Source organism: Acinonyx jubatus, chromosome B1 (assembly GCF_027475565.1).
Source record: "Acinonyx jubatus isolate Ajub_Pintada_27869175 chromosome B1, VMU_Ajub_asm_v1.0, whole genome shotgun sequence".
Classification (NCBI taxonomy): Eukaryota; Metazoa; Chordata; class Mammalia; order Carnivora; family Felidae; genus Acinonyx; species Acinonyx jubatus.
The window spans coordinates 182627934-182651508 of record NC_069382.1 but is presented as its reverse complement, the minus strand read 5'-3'; the positions used below and the strand labels follow the sequence as shown (position 1 = coordinate 182651508).

The 23575-nt window shown below is 41.3% G+C and overlaps 1 protein-coding gene across 6 annotated transcripts in view; it reads right to left on the bottom strand.

Moving 5' to 3' along the window:
• Positions 1–23575, bottom strand: part of PPARGC1A (PPARG coactivator 1 alpha) — a 647743-nt gene that overhangs the window by 94066 nt on the left and 530102 nt on the right. For 3 of the 6 annotated variants that reach the window (XM_027047192.2, XM_027047060.2, XM_053217509.1), the window contains one exon: positions 313–492. In XM_027047192.2, coding sequence (XP_026902993.1) covers positions 313–492 — 180 coding nt within the window. Of the gene's footprint in view, positions 1–312; positions 493–3657; positions 3781–5484; positions 11094–19526; positions 19664–23575 lie in introns of those variants that run through there. The other 3 variants (XM_053217507.1, XM_015085050.3, XM_053217508.1) reach the window with 3 other exon arrangements.

Genomic DNA, 23575 nt, shown 5'->3' with positions numbered 1-23575 from the left:
AGACAGGAACAAACAGGTTTAGACTCTTGTTCTTCTTTGTCCGTAAAGCTTTCACAACCCCTTAGTATTTCGACACAGAGTAATGCGCTCTGTTAGGGGCCCTTAGCCCCCCCAGATCTCAAAACAACAACAACGAGTCCACTCATTTGCCAAACACTGTTCTTCCACGAAAGAGGAAGGGCCTACCTGTGATAAGAAGTCTTTTGATGACAGCAAAGTGAGAAGCCGATATGCTTTCAGGCCAATAATGATATGATGGCCCAAGCCACGTTCAATGAGAAATTAATTTTCGCCAAGGGATGATGCCCTTACCTCAAATATGTTTGAAGGCTCATTGTTGTACTGATTGGATATTATTTCTGATTGGTCACTGCACCACTTGAGTCCACCCAGAAAGCTGTCTGTATCCAAGTCGTTCACGTCTAGTTCAGAAAGGTCAAGTTCAGGAAGATCTGGGCAAAGAGGCTGGTCTTCACCAACCAGAGCAGCACACTGCAGGAGGCAGGGGGGAAAAAAAGCTTTCATTAACTGCAGGAATTTATTAAACTGCAATAGCATGTGATAGGAATTAAGCCTGGTTAATTCAACCACACCACCAAAGCTGGTTTCCAGGCTTTTAGCCACCAGGGAAAAAACATCCTAAATTCTTTTCCTGACTTTGCTCTCAATGGATACTTTGCCTGATCCATTCCATCCAAGATTCTACCTCCAAATTCATGGTAAATGCCATGTTTCCGTGAAGCCCTCTCTGATTCTTCCAGTTAGAAATCAACTTAAAAAAAAAAAAAAAGAAAAGAAAAGAAAGTAACTGGATTTGGACTTTTTTGATGGTTAGCACTGAACGAGTTTCAACTTTTTCAGTTGCATAGAGTTACCTCTATGCAAAAGTCTACTCTACCCTGAGAGTATAATCTCTTTGAGGGAAGGATACAAATTTGATTTTACCTTGGAATCGCCATCACACGTAATAAAAACAAAATAAACAATTGTTGAATGAAAACTAGCAGCATAAGAGCTCTACTAGGAAAACGTTCTCCATTCACGTTCCTTTTGACCATTATAATCCACATAATTCATTTAGCAACTAATGATGCAAGTCCTCTAACTTGTCTATGGTTCTCTTGAATTATTATTTAAATCTCGCAACTTGACTCTTCATGAGCCACAGCACTTCATCTTGAACAGGTCAAAAGCAAGTTCCTTGAGATAAGGACAAAAGTCATAGTTTTTCTGTATGATCTTTACATCTTTTACAACGTTTAACTTGCAAGTCAAGTGTGGAGGGAGTGCGTGTGAGTGGGATCGCTTGACATCTACGAAGGAAAAACCCCTATAGCGCCCCACAACCGTATTTTTTCTCATCATTTATGTATTCCTCACCTACGCTCTGAGTGAATTCAAAAGAAACTATTTTCCTTCGGAGTTTTTCAACGACTTCAACACAGCGAGAGGTTGAAAATAGAAGAGTCATTCACTTCCTTGCACGGAGTAGGTGGTCTTTTCATTGTCCCACACTGTGGCTTTTTGAAGGAAGTGGCCCCCCGTTATCAGAGAGGTGGTCTTCTCACCTCCAATTGGCAATCTGACTGCTGATTTCCTCACGGCATACTGTGCAGAACCCTGCAGAAGTTTCCTACTGCAGGGCTCCGGCGATACCAGAGCCAGAAGGACTTTATCCACCTGCAAGCCAAGGTGTCTAAATCAGAGCAGGTGCGCAGGCTGAAGTGGCACCCTCACGGCCCTGCCTTCCAAGGTCAGGAGAGATGCCGTGGAGTTGTTCACATCCAGGCAGCGGTTGGGCCTGAAGCTCAAGATTCTGCCTGACATTTAGGTTTTGAATAAAAGAAGTTTTATGCAGATTTTTTTTTTTTTTCCTCGAGCACCCCTGTCATCCCTGGCAGGCTACATTACACGGGTCATATGCAGCAGCACGATCGTAAGCACCACGCTGAGGAGAAGGTACTGGGTAATGGAGTCAGCAGTTGGTAAGGGGAGGCCGGGGGCAGCCTGAAGATGACTGTGATTCTTCCCTAAGACCACCAGGCCCCAGTCAGATCCCAGACTGCAGGCACGACAGTAACGTGAAAAGAAAGGGCAATCCTCTCCACCTGAACTCTTTCCTTATCATTTTATCGGTCGTTCCATTTTTTATTATCCGAGTTAGCCCAAAGTTGCAGATCGGTATACTTGACTAGGTTTATAAGTAGGCGGAGGCTGGGCTGCGGAGATTTTGTTCTGGTACAATGTTCGCGTTCTGTTATGGGCGTAACACTTCCCAGTCTCCATACTGGCCCACGCTGCTTATCCTCCAGGTACAAACACACAGTGTTAACTCTTCCCCAACATGATCGATTCAGAGACAAGGGTAACTTTTTCAAAGGTGTAAAACCCACCAGGCCTTCATTGAGGGACAGTCCTTAAACAAGAAAGAAGCAGCATGAACAACAGAAACAGCAACAAAAAATAAAATGAAGGTGGAAAACACAGGAGGTGTCCATCTGGCTTAAGTTCCTGTCGTGGAGAACATAACTTAGAAGCCATGCTTTGGAATGCCGGCGTGTCCCATCGACTGGCGAACAACTTCTTGCTGTCTCTCCCCTCAACTGCCTTCTCTAAGCATGGCTTGTTCAACACCCTTCACCCTTGCAGGTACGTGCATTTTTAAGTGCCTTCTGAAAAACCATTAAAAAGACCAGATCAGTTTCTGGCATTTTACTACGCTGTCATTCACGCATTCCTTTCCTCCCTTTTCTCTTTCCGTCCCATTTTTGCTCTTACGTTGCGGTTGGAAATGTGCGTGTGCTCTGGCCAATGTGGACATGCTAGTAAAATCAGTGTTTCTGAATGTGGCATTATCCCGATAATCTAAAACACATTAGTGATAGCAGGTGTCCCTGTTATTAATTTGTATTTGGCCTTTGGATGATGCCAGACTTAACAGTCCGAGCCCTGTAACTGTCCTCATCTGACATGCTGATATTTACTGCTTCCCTATACATCTGTAACAGGTGTCTTTCTTGCAGTTACAGAGACACATTCTCCTGCCTCTTTGCAACTATGACAGCTATTTCACAACCATAGCCTTAATTTTATAATAAGATTTAAGAGGATAAAGCAGTCACTAAACACAAAAGGCTAATTATTGTACGTTTTTTCACCCCAACAGACTTTTCCCTTAGTTAAGGAGCAGACAATAAATTAGCTTAACTGCACTGATGATAATGAATCATCATAATTAAGTATAATTCTCCATTAACCTTTTGGAGGTTTTTGTGCCATTGATGGTAAATTTTAAAGAGAGAGAGAAGAAAGAGTGGACTTGGCCACATTAATTATATTAAGGAAAAAAGAATTCTTACTTCTTAGAAAAAAATTAGTGAGGACAGGGAAAAGGGAGTAGGGCGGGGGGGGGGCAGGCAGTAAAGAATGACAGTCTTAGTGGAGGGTATGTCATGTGAACTGTCTCTATCAATCTTGGTAACCTTATTGTACATCACCTTCATTAAACTGTAAAACACTGGGGACTCTGAGTAGCTACAGCGATATAGGCCTTTATGAACCACTGTGCTGTCCTGTCATTACGTGCAAAAGGGCATAATACGTTTTAGGATGACAGCAAACATTAATGATTCCAAAAATGAAAACTGCCTATGCTACCTGCTGCTCGTAACACGTTAGGCTGGCCGAGGTGGTTCCCAGAGCTGCGGCCGCCAAGGCACGGCTTCTCGCAGCTCGCTGCCTCCAGTGCAACAGAGAGGCGACTGGCCAGTCTCCGCCGACAACTCAATCCACGGCTGGACGCTGAGCCCGGGAACTCACCTCCTTCAGAAGAACATAAAAGGGCCACGGTTCTAAACGGTCCGGACGCTGACTTGAAAACGACTCCAGGAATTCCAGTGATGAAAAGAAATCCTCCATATTTCCAGATCAACTCCCAACAGCATCCAGAATAATGCGTGATGGAAAAATGAAACTACAGCAGCTGAGAGACCCACACTGCCAGCCAGCCAGCCAGCCAGCCAGCCACAGGACGCTCCGGCTGCTCCAAGACACTTGGGACTTTGAAGCCACTTAGAACCCTGACTCCTAATAGCGACAGCACGTATGAATTAGCCCTATCCAGTCCACCTTACCGAGAAATCACAACAAGATAAGGACAGTCAGGATCCGCAAGTACCAGCTGCCAAGGCAGGAGAGGGCAACCCGAGCCAACATGTGCAAACCCAGTAAAGAGTTAAGGAGCCAGGGCATGCCTCGCTAGATAGGAGAAATGCATTCGCGGACGGCCCGGCCAAATGATTTTCACTTTAGATGTGTATCGCCCCACCACATGGACATCTTACTTAATCAAATCACGTGTGGCTCTCGATCCTCCCCCTCCCCCTACGTGCCCTCGGCTGCCCAGAGGGAGCCCTAGCAGTCCTCTGCCGGAGTCATTGTTAGCTGCTCCGGTCCCCCGGGCAATGCAATTGGGCTACATCTCGCTGCAGTCCGCAGAAAGTTTCGCTTCTTTCCCAAGTTGCCCAAACTTTCCGAGAACATTCCATTGTGTTGAATGCAAACATGCCGCGGCCCTCCTTCCCCCCGCTAGTCACTGTAGGCTCCAGAGATTATGAGGAAACGGCTTGCTTTTCTCCCCCTGTATGAATTGTGGCCAGGAGAGACTGTGGAATTGATGTATTGCCGTCTATTTTTACACAAGCAGCGAGCAGCCCCACACACAGCCCTGCATAAACTCCTCTCTCCGGCTTCAGGCAGCTCTCCGTGGTACAGAGAGATTTAACCATTGGCTTCCCTGCCACCGACGCTAATGCAAAACCTTGCATCGTAAGGCGTATGTACATAGTTTTTTATTTGCTGACCAGATCTTTCAACCACATATAGCTGTTTTAAAGGGACCAGCTCCCTTGTTTTGTGGTGCTGTGGGGAAAGCAATCTAAAATAGCCTAGCAGGATTATTTAGGATTTTGTGAGTTCTCTGTCTGATGAACAGAGAGGGGAAAAAGAGAAAAAAAAATCCGGACTAGAGTCAAAACTGACTATATTTGAGCACATCCATTTTAATATTTTTATCTTCATCTTATTATAAATAGAAATGGCATTTTTCCAACCGGGCCACTAAACACCACTGGAAAGACTTCAGCTTCTGATTCATATCAATATCTTAGAGCATAAATATTGCATATGAGTAGAAACAGAGCCAAAGGCACATGGAAAGAGTTTCCAACTGCAACAGATATGGGTGACAGCAGCTAAGCTTTGATTTGCTCAAGGCATCTCAGAGCCACCTTAAAATAGCAAAGTTATTGGAGTTAAGATAAGATTGAGATTCCCTTCCAAAAGCTCCTGCCCGGGATACTTTCCTGCCTCCTCTCCTTGTCCAAGCCCTTCCCCCCCCCCCCCCCCCCGCCCCGTTACAGGAATAATTGCATCGGGAGGGAAGCTTCAGTCCTGGCTGCAGTGCCGAGCCCAGCCCCAGCTCACCTCGATGTCACTCCATACAGAGTCCTGGTTGCACATGTCCCACGCCATCCAGCTCCTGAATGACGCCAGTCAAGCTTTTTCAACTCCAATCCACAGTGACACAGAGCACACACTCATGCAGGCAACCAGCCCCTTACTGAGAGTGAACTGAAGGCACCTGTCTTACTACAGTCCCCAGTCACATGACAAAGCTATTAAAAAGTAGGCTGGGCTGTCACTCACCCAGCCTCCCTTCTCCTGTGCAGCTTGCTGCTCAAACTCGTGACGTCACTCAAAGGCAGCCTTCTGCCTCAGTGAAGTAACGCTTAAAAAAAAAAAAAAAAAAAAAAAACGGAAAGAAGAAAGAAAGAAAGGAAACACTTGGACTTTTGGAGGCTTCAAGCATCATGCTGTGATTAAAGCCAGCTTTGAATGCCACAGACTCTAAACGGAGTCCTGGCCATATAATAACTAAAATCCCCTGCAATCTTTTTTTAATTTATTTTCCTTCCAAAACAAGCAAGTGGCAAAGCTCCCTGTTTCATCACAGAGTAACTATACTCTTAGCTAAAATGTGCACTCCCCAAGGATTCAAATACTAAGACCTCCAGTGGACTCCAGCTCGGTTTGGGACTAAAGCAAGAGCTTATCACATGATGCATTTTTATGAGACATTTTCTAATTGGGGGAAGTGTTTGAAAGCAGAGAATGGGGCAGGCATTTTTTTTTTTTTTTTGCTTGTTTAATCAACAAAATAGTCTGTATTTGTTAAGGTATAAACAAACTCCTCTACCCAGGAATCTGCTGTCCCCGTGGCGGTAGGGAACACCAGCTCCCAAAGTGTTACTGCAATTTGCTTTGCTCCTTATAAGGAGAACAACGAACAAAATACCACCCTTTCAGGTCCTTTCTAATTATTTCCATTTCTCTCATAGGCTCCCAGAAAACAAGTGTTAGTAAATACAGTTGCTGCCGCTGTGCTCAGATCAGCTGAGTTTCCCGGCTGCCTTTTTTTTCATACGTGTACCATTTCCACCCCAGCCGCCTTAGGGTGCCTTTTTGAATAAACACTGGATTCCAACCCAAGTGCCTGAGCTGTGCAGTTTGCATTTGAGACCAAGAATGTCCGTGGAGTAAGGGAAAAATACTGACACGCTATTAGCAGAAATATTCATTTCTTGAGCTTTTTAATTTTTTTTTCCAGCCTCTACCCTGAGACAATGAAGGCTAATGCAGGTGCACTGTTTTATGATGACATACATATTGAATACATAACAAACTCAAGGCACTGGGGATCGCCGAGAAACACTTCCCATAACACTACAGTGGTCTGATTTAACCCTTCCAAGTTCCAGGGAAATGTACATGTGTATATAAATTTGTGAATACATATGTTTTTAATAAAATTTTCAACCCAATATACTTTAAAATCAGTTCAATTCTTTTACTTGATAATAACTTCTCTGGAAAAAAAAATCCCCCAGGTATCTAAAAATAATTTTAAAGCACTATTAATTTAATCTCCTGTTCCACTAAGGTTAATTTAATGGGTTCTCTCTTGTCCATCTCTTTCTAAAGAAAAAAAAATGGTGATTCTCCCTGACACATTTTAACTGTAAAGTTGCACCAATATTAAAGGTGAAAGGAAGACAAACCAAACAAACAAAAATCAAACTGTTTCTTCTTTCAGACCACACATGTTATAAGGTATTTTTCTACTCTGATATCTGCAACAAGTTGCCAGTAAATTCCTGAAAAATGTGATGAAATTGACAGTTTGTCATTACTGGACATGAAAAGATGGCCCAGAGCTTTGACATTTTAAGTTAGCTGAGTACATTTCACCAGCACATTTTCCCTCTTACAAATAGCGGAAAATTACTGTAGTTTTAATTTCCTAAATCAAGAAAGAACAGGAAAATACGACCTCGGGAAGGCTTTTATACATGCAATTAGTGGCATTACTCTGCACTCCCCACAAAGAAACACTAATTTTCTTCCCAATTATATTCTGATTTAATGTAAAACTGCAGTAAATTATTAAAATTCAGGGCAAAGGTCATTGGCTCTACCCTCAACACAGCCAACTGTGAAATAAGAGTGGTCAGTTGACCAACAAGAGTTGATGTTTATTAATTATTATCAGGTGATCCCCGTGGTGATTTTTTCTGATACTCTTAACTGTCTTTATCAAAGGTTAGGCATCCATCATGCATATCTTTATAAGCATATAAATGTATATACATATATTTTTTTAAATTCTGTTCACACATTTTAAAGAAGTTCTCTGCACTGGAACATTTTGTATGATTGTTTTTGATATTGTAACCTGTCCACATTGTGGTGCTGGGGTTTTCTTACTTGTTTTCTTACCACCTAATTCCACTTTTTCTTATTCCAATCAGCACACTCACTAAAACTACAGTGGTTTTATATACATTTTCTTCTCCCTTCACCATCACAATGAGGGGGAGTTAAGAGTCAAAACACTGACATGATTTATAAGCTACAGCATAGGGCATATTTCCCCTCAAGTTTCTATGACGGGACAATTCCAAACTTAAATTGATTCTTGGGACAAATTAGAGTAACTTTCACTATTTTTTTTTTTAATCTCAAAGTTACAACTCTAACGAGAGGGATATTTGAGAGGTCTTATAATTTGGTTAATTAGCTCTGCAGATTTTAAAAATTCTCTTCTGTCCAGTTTTTTCTTTTCTCAGGAGAACATAAACTGTTAGTTCCTCACCAACTTAGCTCTTTTCTGGCTTCCCAGGCAGTTTCTATATTTAATTCTTTCTCTGTCTTGACTGTTTTTCTCTTCCTCTCTCCCTGCGGCCCTCCTCATACCTCTCCATCAGCTCTGCCTCTAAGATTTCCAAATGTTTGTTTTCAATCAGCAAGGATCTATTGAAATCTGACTGTGTCCACAGCAACGTATTGTAAGGACTACCAAGAAGGCATAGGACATGGACACAAGGGAGGTGACAATTTTAGGGGGACGACAGCCCTTAAAAATGAAAAATAATTTGTTATGAAAAAAAAAAAACAATGCAACTTTGCACAATACCAGGATTCCTCTTCTCCTCAAAACACACCCTTTTTAGGTACAAGGTCCTTCCACTAACCATTACAATTCACACCCAAATCAACCCCACTTTGTCCCAACAATAGAAAGAGGTATTTATTAACATCTGTTGAGAGCCCATAATGTTCCATATCTTCACAGAACCTAGATTCCACCCCAGTGGAATTTCTCCCCTCACTAGCTCTGTTAACGTTTCCCAAGACTCCAACATTAGTGAAGGCAAGAGATCTAGCCTCAGTTGATAACAAGAGAGAAAATAAACCTTCGAGATAATTCCATTCCGTAACAAAAATATTACACAAAGCATGTAACATTTCCCCACCACTGCCCCAAACTATAGGCTTTTCCCACCCTCTCTGCTTCAGACAATTATCACTTAAAAACTAAATAAACACAATCAAACTCAAACACCCAAGTAGACAGCAGCAAAGACAATTTGTTTTAACATCATTATTGCAAATAGGTGAGAACTCAGAAGTAAAGAGCTACTAGTATAAAATATCTTTGTCCCATTGTTTTTTTATAAACTTAAATAGAGATGTAAGGACAAATTAAAGGCTGAAACTTAAAAAGAAACCTGGAAAAGAAAATATATATAGCAGGGCTGACATGAGCTTGACATTAAGATCAGCATTTTATATAGCATATTTCAATCAATTTTGGTCCTCAAAGCTACTCAATAAAGATTATCTTGTACTCATTTTATAACTGAGAAAAAAATATAAAAAGAAAAAAAGCAAGGGTTTAGAGAGCAGCTGAAAATGGCATATAGATCTCTGAAAACCCTTCTAGGAAGGACTGAAGTTTCATACATAAGAATAATATTCATTCCCAAGTCAAAAGCACCAGCAAAGACCCCGGAGGTAACTTTATATCCGAGAGAGTGTCTACATAGCTGAAAACTAACATTCCTGGGAATGCTGCCTGCCTAGAGCATTCTTCCAGAAAAGGAAAGGGATCTGCCCAGAATTGCTAATGTTTTTAAAGTTAATCATTGCTAACAGGCATTCAATTGCTTGCTTTTAATTCCTAGAGGGGCTGATTGATTCTGATACCCCATGTCAGTTTCTGAGCACATGCTCTGAGCCTCTGGGACATGTTTGAAGCTGGGGCCATGCAGGGCACCAAAGTTGGTGGCAGAGCAGGGTATATCAAACACCTCTAGCCTACAAACACTCTCAAATCTTACTTTGTTCTGCCATGATGATGTCAGTGTGAACAAAGCACCTTGGGGGAAACAAACAGAAGAAAAGTCACTGCATGGCTTTAATGCTTCCTTGAATTCATTTGTGTATTTTTTAAAATAAACTGAAGGCAATAGACAACCTTGGCAACACAACTTTTATCCCCAATAAAACCTTCTGCAGAACAGTTCTGTGCAACTGAGTCAGCCTGTATTTTAACACAGACCTCAGAATCTCCTCCTGCCATTTTTCACATTAAAGCCAAAAAAAAAAGAAAAAAAAAAGTGAAAATGAATTTGGGCTGCAGTCAGTCAGTTGGACTAAGCTAAACATAAAGTAAAAAGTATGCTTATTAGGTGTGAAGATAAGAAATAATAAAAGGATGGTTAAAATCTGCTTTTGTCTGATATTTAATTCTGCCGTATTTGTGCTTCTACAGACATTTTCATTTACCTTAATTATTTCAAGTTAATGCATCTATAATGCAGGGAGTTATTGGTTATATAAATAAGAAATGCTCCATAGGATTATTTAGCAATTTTTTTCTTTACTGAAATTGAAAATAAAGCACATTGTATTTTATTAAATTTGGCACTATTGAAAAATATAAAGAGCCACTAAACCTCAGTAATGTAATAGTTCACTGAAGAAGATATTTTTATTCCTTAAGGAACTTAGTGAAGGGCCTGAGAAAACTGAGGTACACAAATTACTAAATTGAAAAAAAAAACTGTTAGTCGAATAGTTCTGCCTGGTACTTTTTTCTAGAGCTTGGGTCCTAATGAGCTTAACTTTTCTTGACTTTAGTAAAGTAAATTGTATTTTTCAATTAGTCTCAAAATGGAAGCATGAAATAGGTGAAGAGTTTTCTTTCTTTCTTTCTTTCTTTCTTTCTTTCTTTCTTTCCTTCTTTCTTTCCTTCTTTCTCTTTCCTCCCTCCCTCCTTTATTTTTCTTCCTTCCTTCCTTCCTTCCTTCCTTCCTTCCTTCCTTCCTTCCTCTCTCTCTCTTTCTTTAACTCCCATCAGACAAGTCTCAGAAAGGTTTGGTGATTTTGCTTTTGTTTCTGTTGTAGATTTTTCCAGTGTTTTGATATTTGAATTTAATTCCAGCAGAGCTAATATCTATCCTGAAAATGTGGGAAGGCAGAAAGGGAATAAATTCCTATCTTAAGAAGCAATTCGCTTCAGGTCTAAGCTGAATTTTATGATGACTTAAATAAAATCTTACCTTATATTTGCTAGCTCCAACAGACACAGGATTTTTGAGAAAACTTTCTTAACCAAGAAGAACACTTCACTAAGATTGACCTCCGCATTTAGCAGCTCAATCAAAAATAGATGTCAAATACTACTGGTAGGATTACAAATGGGTACAAGTGTTTCTAGAGGACAAGTAGGCAATACGTATCAAAAGTGCTGGGGCGCCTGGGTGGCACAGTTGGTTAAGCGTCTGACTTCAGCCAGGTCACGATCTCACGGTCCGGGAGTTTGAGCCCCGCGTCAGGCTCTGTGCTGACAGCTCAGAGCCTGGAGCCTGTTTCTGATTCTGTGTCTCCCTCTCTCTCTGCCCCTCCCCCGTTCATGGTCTGTCTCTCTCTGTCCCAAAAATAAATAAACGCTGAAAAAAAAAATTTTTTTTTAAAAAGTGTTAAAAATAGGCATCCCATAAACCCAGAAATTCTACTTCTGGAAATTCATCTTAAGGAATTCATCTTAAGGGCACAACAAGGGGATGTGTGCAAAGATTTTTGGTGTGAGGAGACCCAATACTATATTATTTGTATATAAATATACACAAATAAAATACTTGAAAACTTGAAAGCTAGGTAAATGAGTGATAGTAATAGTCTAGTTAAATAAATTATAAAGCATTTTATATGTGTGTGTGTCTGTGTATATACACATATATATTCATATATATATTCATATGTTTATATATTCATTATATATGTCTATTCAACGCTAACATTAAAATCTATTGCAAAATACATGTAATGGCAAATAAGAAAATGTTCAAAATACACTAAGGTTTAAAATTACGTTTGAAAAAACTATAATCAAAACAAATTTACATGCCAATGTATCTACTCAAAGAAAAGAAGAAAGAGGACTGGGAGAACATATGGCAAGGTGTTAATAGTGGCTGATGATATTATAAGTCCTTTTTAATTTTCTTTCCGTGTATGTTTTTCTGTAATTTTTAAATTTTCTGTGATGAACATGTATAACTTTTGTATTCAAAATAGAAAGTATCCCTTTTTCAAGGAAATCTAGAGGTTCAGGCGTATAGCTGTGCCCTCTTAATGTACAGGGAATGTGGCAAACAGAAATGGCCCCTGGCATCCAACGGAAGTCTCAAATATTCATCACATGTTTACAAGGAAGCCATTTCTGTCTATCGTACCGAGTGTAGCCCACACTCCACTCAGAAGAAAGCCTCCTGAGTAACTGGGAGCAGTTACTCCTCAGCATTCTCAGAAACCCTCTGAGCCCTGAGCTATAGGTTGAGGAAAGCTATCAAGTCTTAGTAGCTTGCCTCAGAGTTGGGCCCAAACCCCTGGCCCCAAGATCCCCTGGCATTTTCACTTTGTTTCTCGATTTGAAATTTCATCAGTTCAGTTTAACAAACTCTCCGTTCAAAACTGTAATTATCCTTGGTAGGGTGAAGGAGATTTCAGTTATTTATACAAAAGCATCTATTTGTTAGCCATATTTTTCCTTCCTTTCTAGCATCTAACAGAGTTCAGAAGCACATACCAAGAAAAAGACTAGTAAATGTCTTCAGAATGGTGTGACTATACACTATTAAGAAGATTTCTCAGGAAGAGATTTTAGCACCTGGGAACAGGAAGGGGCCGTCCTGGCAGGTTTGGGAAGAGTTGATGTAGACGTGACTTCTTCCCAAGACAACTGAAGTGGACAGGATGAGGAAAGTGCCGTCCAAGTTTCAAACCAGTGACTTGCAAGTGAACTTCTGGGACGCCATCTGTTCCCAAATGTGTAGCCACTGTGCAGGCTCTCATGTGGTGCAGCGCTTTTCTTGGGCAGGAAGCTCCTTCTGGACCCTCCGAGTATCCTGGAGGAGAGGTTGACCCATTCTCTTCCCCCAGGAAGGCTCACTATCCTCACAGGAATGAAGGCTCTTACTATTAGCCTCTTGGAGTTAGTGTTCTCACAGTTGCATGGGCCTTTCCTGCAAATCACTCTTCCCACACTCGGGTGATCATTATTTTGACTATTAAGAATTTTCGTGGGAAAAGGGGTAATGAGGCTGGAACCAAGGCCAAGTTCATGAGATTTGTAGTCACGGGAATAAAAGGCACAGCAAAAGGAATATAGTCGATGGTATTACAGTAGCCTTGGATGGTGACAGATGGTAGCTATGCTTGTGATGAGCATAGCATAATATTTAAACTTGTCGAATCACTGTGTTGCACACGTGAAACTAATGTAACATTGTGTGTCAACTATACTCAAATTAAAATATATATATATATATATTTTTTTTTTTTTAAAAAGGGATTACATTTGGCTCAAGTTTATCCGAGAAGTAGAGGTAGAGGAACTTTGTGGATCTTGATTCAGTCCAAGATGGAAGGAAACGGATGATGGAAGAACATGGGTCCTCACTCAGCTGTGTCACTAGCCCACAGTTCAGCTTCGGGCAGTTCACTTAATGTCTCTGAGCCTCGCTCAAAGGAGATGGCCAGATTCAAACACATCTCAGATCCCTGCCACCTCTCAGACGCAAGGATATGCCTGCCTTGACAGAGGCAGAGACAGGCAACTTGGAAAGACCTCTTCGCACAGAGTAAATCCAAATGTTTCACTGCACAAAGGCAAGAATTCAGAAAGCGTGTGCAAAGAAGAGTAGGAAGCTGGTTTTCAACTTTGTTGAAAGAGCACAGCTTCATCGCATCCCTTGCAATATAGGTATTTAACTTCCTAACCATTCTAGAAAAGGAATATACTACTTTCACACATACTGACTATGCGAAATCTGGCTTCTACAGACCTGAGTTTCTTACAAAGCCCAGCAGTTGCCCCAGAGAAACAGCAAGTTTTCATCTTGTTTGTCATTAATGCTATTAAGTGGCATAAGTCGTGTGTGAGACCAAGTTCCTACTCACACAATAAAAATGAAAACCACACACCTCGCGTGATAGTGACTATTGACTATGCCTGCATAGAGATGCCATTTGACATACTAACATGCAATTTGGTTTTACAACAGGGATTAAAAGACATTACCAGGAGAGAGAGAGGATTTGGAAAAGAGGAAGGATCCTGAACTTAGGGTTTTGTAAAGAGGAATAAGGTCTACAGCATCTAGGGAAATAAAAACTTAGAGTAACCCTCTTGCCTCCTAATCCTGGAATGCTCCCCCACCACTGCACTCCCCCTTGCCCCCAGCTTAAATGAAGGATTCATTATATTTGGTCAAAGGAGACCTTACCCCTTTTTAATTTGAGGGAAATTACCTGAGATATTACGGCAGGGTATGGAAAGAGAAGAGGCCGTGCGCCTAAAATGTTTTATTATGGCATTATTAGCAAATGTAGTAAACCAAGGCTGTATCACAGGTTGGTTGATGTATCCTTGGGAGTTAATAATGTCTCCCAGTCAGCTGTTTTCTTTGTACGTACAACCCAGTTTAACAGGAGGAGGAAGATCTATGCTTCAGAGTCATCTGATGCCACCCAGCCAGAGATCCTCCTTTAGGGCTGAGTGAGCATCCACAGGCACACTAAATTCCCTAATAGGAAATTTGGAGAGAGAGCCCTAGTGACAATGGAGTAAGCAAAGTAAGACCAGGTAAATGATAAACCTCGGTGAGGACAAAACCTTGATAAACCACCAGCTATTTTCATACAATGCTGGATGTCCAAAGAGTACTCACTAGCACGACATACTTAACGGTCCCATTTTCCTGCACCAAGAGCAAAGAAACAATAAGAAAGCTAACATAGGAAAGCTTCATTTGCATGCCTATGGATTAATCTCCAAAAGGCAGTTTGCAAGAGTTTGCCTTTTAAACATGCCAAAAGCTTCCTTCTGCTTTAAGGAGACTGGGTTGTCCTTTGCCCCGAGCAGATGATCAGAAAGGATTCTTTTGCTACCTCTTTTCAAAGCAAAAATCTCTGACAGCTCCTAAGGTGTTAACTTTCCACCATCTATCTTAGTGGACCCACTTCCACGTAGGGCACCTAAAAATAGGCCACGTCTAACCTTTTGCACAGCTATACAAAGCCACTAAGTGGGAACTACAACTCGGTGCTCTCCTGTGGGTATTTTCAGACGGTGTTCTTTGTCCTCTCTATTATATTACCTGAGGTTGACTATCGCATAAAAACACAGGACGAGAGTGGGTTGCTGGGATGTACCTTGCATCACAACCGCTAAGGTGACCGCTCTGTCATTGTGTTTTAGGTTTATTATTTAGATTTATTTACTACTTTCCCTTTGTCTGTTGATGTATTTAGATTGTATTGTTCCTGTGTTTTAGATTGAACCAAATGGAACGAGGGATGATAATGTTCTGGGGGGGAAAATCCATTGAAATGATATTAATGTTCCATAAACTTCTTAATTCCACTTACAATATTAAGGTTGTTGGGACTCTTACGCTTCAAGAGTATAGTCAAGCACATCAATGAAAAAGAATGAACTTCTGTGACACATCAAAATGTACATAAATCCCAGAAACATCATGTGAAGCAAAAGGGGTTGGACACACCAAAAAAGCGCATACCTTATTCTATTCTTTATAAAAATAAGTACAGAAAGAGATAAGCCTAATTTACGCATTTGGAAGTCTGGATAGAGGTTGCCTTTGGCAGTGGTTGGGAGCTGGGGATGTGGGCTGTGGGGAGGGGCTCCAGAAAGCTGGCCATGGTTTATTTCTTGCTGTCAATGCTGTTTATGTGGGTATGTTCAGTTAGCGAACATTTGTAGAGCTCAATACCTACGATGTACGCACTTTTCAGTATTCGCATTATACTTCAATAAAAAAGTCTAAAATGCATAGAGGAGAAAGAGAAAAGAATCTTCCTATAATATTACAACGTTTCAAAGATTACTACACTTCTGTTAAAAAAAAAATCCTGCATGTTTAACTTATCTTCTCAAAAGAACCATTAACCACGCAGACAAACCACTGGGGAGTACGTGTGGAGCAACCTGATGTCTAAGTGTGTTTGTTTGCCCGTGGACAAAGCCCCTTCAACTTCCTAGGTATATTTTCTATCAAAAGATAGGATAGGATTAGGTATTCTCTGAATATATTTCTTTTCTTTTTTTAGTTTTGTTTTTTTTTGTTGTTTTTTTTTTTTTAGTTTATTTATTTTAGAGAGAGTGCACACACAAGCAGGGGAGGGACAGAGAGAAACAAAGAGGGAGACCCAAAATCCGAAGCAGGATCCAGGCTCTGAGCTGCCAGTGCCAAGCCCAACATGGGGCTCGAACTCACTAGCTGTGAGATCATGACCTGAGCCGAAATCAGACGCTAAACTGACCAAGGCACCCAGGTGCCCCTCTGAACGTATTTCTTAAATAAATTGAGTGAAGGAAACTTCCAACTCCAAATCTGTAGTATTTTGCCGATGGTTCAAACTTCATTATTGAATGTTGTCACTGATTTGGTTTGGAAACGCGATCCCATTCTCTGAGAACATGACCTTGGGGGTCAGTCAGTGCAGATCTGTCACTTAGAATCTATCTATCTGTGTGACCTCAAGTGAGGTACCTAAACTATCTGACCTCACATTCTAAACAATGAAAATGGCAGCGTAAATGCCCATTTTTGATAGTTGCTGTTAGGGTTGAATGAGGTGTATATGAGCCCAGTGCTTGACATATAAAGTACTCAATGATGATACTTTATATTCACATACAAATACTTCACACTCAATTTAACATCAAACAACATTATAGTAGATGCGTAAGTTTGCACTTTGCCTGGCTTCCTCATCTTAAAAAAAAAAAAAATCTAGAAACAAAGCAGAGCACTTTCTTTTGAAGTCTTAACATTAAGCCGACTTTCTATGAGAGCACATACAGAATCATCGTCTAAGCTGCAGGGACACCACGTGTCTGTTGGTTTCTCTGTTTACCTGAAGAAAAGTAAAACCAGCCTCATACTGGTCATGACCCGGCTCTACCTCCAAAGAGACCAGAAGCACCAAGTGCAGAAAACAGTTTTTGTTTCCATTGTGCTGGCCACAAAAGTCACTTAAGCCAGAAGTCTGCAAACACTTTCTCTGTTAAGAAACAAGACATCCCATACGTTGTATGGAAACTGACAAGATACCATGAGCTTGCAAATGTAAGAAGAACCACAAAGTATCAAACCGTGTTTTAAAATGATGGTGTCCGTGGGGGAAGCATGAAAAACAAAGCCACAGGAGCAAAACACTTTTCAATATCAAGTCAATTTTGCGACCAGTGGCCTATCAACTGAATCATCCAAGAGTCCATACTCTTCCCAAAAACTTGTGATCATACAATCACTTTTTAGATGGCTAAAACGACATAAAGGCTATGTTATACTTGTCTTAGATATTTAAGGTTGTTTTTTTTTTCTTGTAAGTCATTTTTCTGTGTCATGAAATGCTGAAAAGCTGGCATATAAGTTAAAAACTGTACTGTCCAATACAGCAGCCACCGCCCACATATGGCTGCTGAGCACTTGAAATAGGTCTAGTCAAAATGAAGATGTGCTATAAATGTAAATATACATGGTATTTCAAAACGTTAGCGTGAAAAATCAAATGGAAACTATCTCAATAATTTATATTGGCTACATGTTAACATGATACGGCGGATGTATTGGGGAAAACGAGAGATTTTCTTAAAATTAAATTTACGTTTTCTCAACGTGGCCCCTAGAAAATTCAAAATCACGTATGTGGTGTGCGGAACCTTCCTATTTGACAGTCCCCATGTCCCGTTTTGCGCTCCCCCCTCAAGCAAGTGATATGGTACAAGCAAGTTAAATTAGTGAATTACGGCATCGGGGAATTGCAGAATGAATACGGGGTAGGAGAGGAGGGCCACAGCAATGCACTCCCCTAGGGGGCACCACTCGCATCCCAGGCTGTGAAGAGTGATCACTGGAGCTTTAGAGTATTCTGTGTGCACAGCTCTGTATTATATGCTGTATAATCCATCGTCCCTACATAATCAGGAATCTCTTCCAGAACATCCCTGAGGCAACCGCATACATCTTCAACACTTTACACACTTTGCCAAAACATATACAAAATAATGAGATGCAAATGTATAAAGTGAGGTCTACCCCAGTACTCCAGACTGGGAGGATGGAAAATAGAGCTGATCATATTATACAATTCTAATAGGAGACAGAAGATAGCCAGAGCAATTCAAAGTATGCAGTCCCCGATATACACCGGGATGCGGCGTTCTCAAGAAGACGGTTTTCTTCCTGGAGACTAGAGGCATTTTTCAGAGGGTAGCATCCACGTTAATTACAAAATGCACCCACCTCTCTCTTCCAAGGGAGAAAAGCCTGTTGTTGCATCTGTAATGTAGCTTTAGTTTCTGATGCCAAAAATGATTCAGTAAACACAGTTATGTTATGGTATACTATTTCTTATTCAGCACTCAAATTAATCTCAAGGCAGTGCTGGCATTAATTCAATTTGACGCCTGTACTTAGGATTTCACATAGGTGCCTTCATCCAATTCTTCTTCGCAACTAATAAAATCTTAATTCATGGTAATATATTTATTTCTAGTTCAGTTCATGTTAAGGAGTGCAGTGCTTTACAGAAAACTAATTAATATCAATCATATATTATAACACTTTTAATGGTTCAGAGGAAAACCCTACACTGGGGGAAAGATTAGATGAACTGAGGGGTCTGAGCCCATCCTATTTACTCTATTTTTAGGATTTGAGAAAAAGATACCGAGCATCATTTCAAATATTAATTTAATTGAAGGTGTGCATCATGGGAAAGCCGGGAATTAAGAACCCGGGTTCTGATCCCTAATAGGACATTGATGTGATGTGGCCCAAGAATGTAATTCACACTCTCAGAGACTCCGTTTTCCACCTATTTTGTGTAATAGCCATATAATTTGCAAGTTGGTAAAGATATTCAAATTGAGATGCATGGCACTATTAAAATAATGAACAACTTCACTAATAGAGAGCCTTCTGCAATTGTTGTTAACAATTCTATTTTTATGTAATGTTTGAGTAATGTTGATAGCATCATATTTTCTGGGATTGGACATATAGTCAGCGGGATAGTTCAAGCGTGAGTCCTCACTGTGACATAAACGGGGCCCCCTGGAGTTGTGCAGTGCAGTGGCCCTCACATTTCCTTAGAGAACAACATTTAAAAGGCCTAATTCCTCCCCTCGCCCCCCACCAGGCACAAAAAGCTGGAACGGTGACTATCCAACTTTTTGAAAAAAAAAAAAATTAAATAATAATAATGCAATAGGTCCCTTGAAATGCATGGTCATAATATTTAGTCTTCCCAAATTAGGCAGTAAGCATTTCATTCATTCAACAATTTCTCCATATTGACATTCTACCATCAAGGGAAAAAAAAAAAAGCACATACTATTCTGTCTTCTCTCTCTCTCTCTCTCTCTCTCTCTTTTTTTTTTTTTTGCCTCTTTAGAAATCTACACATAAAACCTCCAAATCTGATCCCCATATAATTTTTAAAATCCTGATCATTAGAAATAAAACAAAAGCCCAAACACCGGCAGCATACTGGCTTCTGGTGCAGAGATAATGCCTCTGGATACTCACTGTCAAAACTGAATCCATAGATGATAACCCCAAGACGTATGTCATTCATTTTACTGCAGTGCAAATACTTGTATTGCAAGCTGAGGGAACACTCACGACAGGGGCCTCCGCAGGCTACTTTTAATTCACAAGGGCATGGTGACGTGGGAGGGCACCTCAGAGTCACTGTTCAATGAACTCCACAATAGGGCACAAATCTGAAACCCAATCTTAGGCAGATATGGACGTAAGAGCAAACATATACAGTATCATGTGCTTTCCAACAGCCCTGTGTCTCGAGGGAGCTCTCTGACATCAGCAGTTGAGACAGGTGGTTCCCTTTCCAACTGTGGAAAATAAAACCCTAGTGCAGAGGCACTAAGTAAATATAGCTGTACTGTAATCTTTCCTTGGGGCGCTCTCCCTGTGATTTCTGTCCTGTGATGATACTTTATCCAATGAACCCATCCAGGACATTCTTCGATACTAATAACGGACCACACATTTGCAAACTGGCTGAAGCTGGCATTGAAGCTACTGAGCGAGGATTCTGTTTGCTGCCCCCGTTGGTCCGACGAAGGTTTTCCTCCTCTCATTTATTCAAAATAGATTGTCAAGTGGCTGCCCAACCCCTCTGTGGGGATATGTCACCCTTTGTCCCCTGGTACTAATACGACCCAACAAAATGACAGACAAAAGTCAGATCGTCTTAAAATCACATGCAGAGAGCAGGTCAATACCAACCGTATCCAGTTTGGGTCTGAGAACTAAAATCAGCTGAGATGTACTAAGCCCTCTGTGGCCACAACTATTTGCTTTTGCATTTAGGAATTACTAGCAGAAGGGCACCCTGTAACGTGTGTGTAAAATTACTTAATTCAACTTCTATTTCCCTTTCTGAACGTAGATACTTTTACACTCTGACAGCCGCTGGCTCTTAAAGCATTCTCCTTTTTGTTGTATCTCCTTAGAAACACAAATCTTGTTCCCTGGCAGCAGCAGCCCTCAGTGCTGTACCACATGCCCAAACTCGTTCTCCCTCACAGCTTTAATTCACAGTAAGTGGCATGAAAGGAGGTCAACCCTTCTCAAAAAACACTCGGAGTTCTTTTCGACTTCAGAATCTATTTTGAAAAAGCCACACTCCCTGCTACGTAAAGAGCGGCTTCCCATTTTGAAATTCTGGCTATAACTGCTGTCGACTTATGGAATGGTCTGCAAAGGGGCAAACACAGGCCGATGGTCACAGTTTCAACCCTTGATCATAATTCTCTTAGAAAATTCAGGAAACTGTGAGACAAGCAAGTCAGCAACTGCCATCCCCTCCTTACCCCCAAATAACCCTTTTGCCTGGAAACTGCTCAACGGCACACATACGTGTTATAGCTTTCTTTTCCCGAGGTGTTCATTGCATGCTTAACTCAATAATGCCATCTTAATCCCTAAAGTTTCCATGGTAACGTACCACTGTAATAAACAAGTCTGAAGAATGAGAAACCAAGCAAGGTACTCCTATTTCCCCCGTCCTCCTTCAACTTTAAAGAATAGGGTCTTCTCTAATGCTCTAAGCATCATGGGTCATAGCTACTTGAGCCGGAGTAAAAATAATAGCAATAAAGCAATGATATCCAACATTCGGTGAATATGTGCCAGCCACTGTGCCGAGTAGTTAGGTAGAATATCTCCTTGACTTCTTACGCCACCACTAGGAGCAAGTACTCCTATTACACCGACTCTAGGGTAAGTCTGCTGAAGCCTAGAGAGATTAGGTGACTTTTCCCAAGACAAAAAGCTGGTTTGTGGGCGACATGGGACCTGAAGTTAGTCTCGTCTGATTTCCAAAGTTTTTGTTTGTGCCCAATAATCACATGACTTCAACATCTAGGAGTCTCCCTACAAATCAGAAGGGGAACCACAGCCTCTGATTCCAATGGAAAGTAAAAACACCACACACATGTAGCCAAAACAACCAGGGAAACTAAGGAAATCATGACTCAAACAGGAACAGCCAATACATGGCTGCTCTGGTCAAAAGAGGCTGTACTACAGTGGTCTTTGAATGTGACCTGTCATATCATTTAAGAGAACGCACCTTTCTTTAGGGGCGCCTGGGTGGCACAGTTGGTTAAGCATCTGACTTCAGCTCAGGTCACGATTGCTCAGTTGGTGGGTTGGAGCCCCGTATCGGGTTCTGTGCTGACAGCTCGGAGCCTGGAGCCTGCTTCAGATTCTGTGTCTCCCTCTCTCTGCCCCTCTCCCACTCATGCTCTGGCTCTTTCTCTCTCTCAAAAGATGAACAAACATTAGTAATTTTTTAAAATAAAAGAATCCACCTTTCTTTGTAGACCAATCTCTAAAGGTAAAAAAAGTTAAAATTGGGGTGTCTGATTCAGATCACCTAAGAGCACTCTCAGAGGAAAAGAAGCCTTTACATAATGCCACATCTCCCCCTAAATGAAATTGAGATTCCTTTTGAAGATGGCAATTGCAAACAAAGGCCAGATTAAAACATACCTGAAGACCACATGGCAAACATAGTACAAAAATGTTTCCCATGCTACAAATGTATTTCCATGCAAGTCTATCCCATGGAGTACATATATTAGGTTTATCTGACTCTAGACGAGAACTCAACAAACAGACTTTAACCTTGACTCTTAGTATTAATAACTGAGTCAACTTCTAATATATATTTTATAGCTTTTGGTTGGAAGTATGGTCAAATATGAAAAGGTCATGTGAGTTAGAGCCATTCAAAACTCACCATGGTACAAGTTTTTGGAAAGCGGGGCTGAAATATGTGGTTTTCTAACCTCCTCTGATTTCGGGAATAGAAATAAACTCCAATGAACATGTTTCAAAAAAAACTTTGAGAACCTTGTGGCTCTGGTCTTGAAACAGTTATAACTAAGGTCCAAAGTACCTGGGTCCTGTGGCAGGCTAAAGGGCCATCATTCAATAGGGCAGGTTCCAAAGTGAATGGCCCAGAATACAAAGCCAGAATAGGGGCGCCTGGGTGGCGCAGTCGGTTAAGCGTTGGACTTCAGCCAGGTCACGATCTCACGGTCCGGGAGTTCGAGCCCCGCGTCAGGCTCTAGGCTGATGGCTCAGAGCCTGGAGCCTGTTTCCGATTCTGTGTCTCCCTCTCTCTCTGCCCCTCCCCCATTCATGCTCTGTCTCTCTCTGTCCCCCAAAAAATAAATAAACTTTAAAAGAAAAAAAAAAGCCAGAATAAGCCGCCTTCTCTGATACCCTCCCACCTTTTGGAACCTAGAAGAACAAAGGCAAACAGGAATGGCCAATGGCCATCTGGCGGGGTAGGCATGCCATTATTAATTCTGACATCCCCATTGTGACCGACATCACCACACCTAAAAGAATCAAAACCACACTGATGATTATTGAGTAGGAATGGAAGTTACATGCCTTTGAGGATGTGAATTCTGAGGTCTGGTCCAGAGGTTATGACATTAAAAGAAGAAACTCACTTTGCAAAAGAGCATTAAGCCAAGTCCACATTCATGATCCTTTTCTAGGTATGCAAATTATGCTGCTAAGAACAAACCTCCGAAGCAGAATCAGAACTCTGATGGACACGGAATAAATACACTGGCTGTGGAGGCTACGCACGTGGTGAACACGAACGAGGAACATGAACATAACTCTGAATACACTCTACCTCAACGAACATCCACCACGTCAATATCACCAGTTGAGCCACTTACTGTCCGTGAGTCTGTTTTCCCACTTAGAAAATGGGGAGAACACCCACCTCACTGGCTTATCATGCGGACTCAACAGGAAGAGCTGAAGGGATATGAGGGAGGGCCTTGCCGAGAATGCCTTATCTGCAGGGGTGCTACACAAATGTCCCTTTCCTGCGTTGTTCACGGTGCTCAGCTCCAACTATTTATCTGCCCTCCCAGACTCTCCTTCTCTTCCAAGAGTTTGTTTGTTTGTTTTTTAATAAAATATATACAACAAGACTTCTGCACCTTTGACTCAGTCGGTTAAGTGCCGACCTTGGCTCAGGTCACGATCTCACAGTTCATGGGTTCAAGCTCTCCATC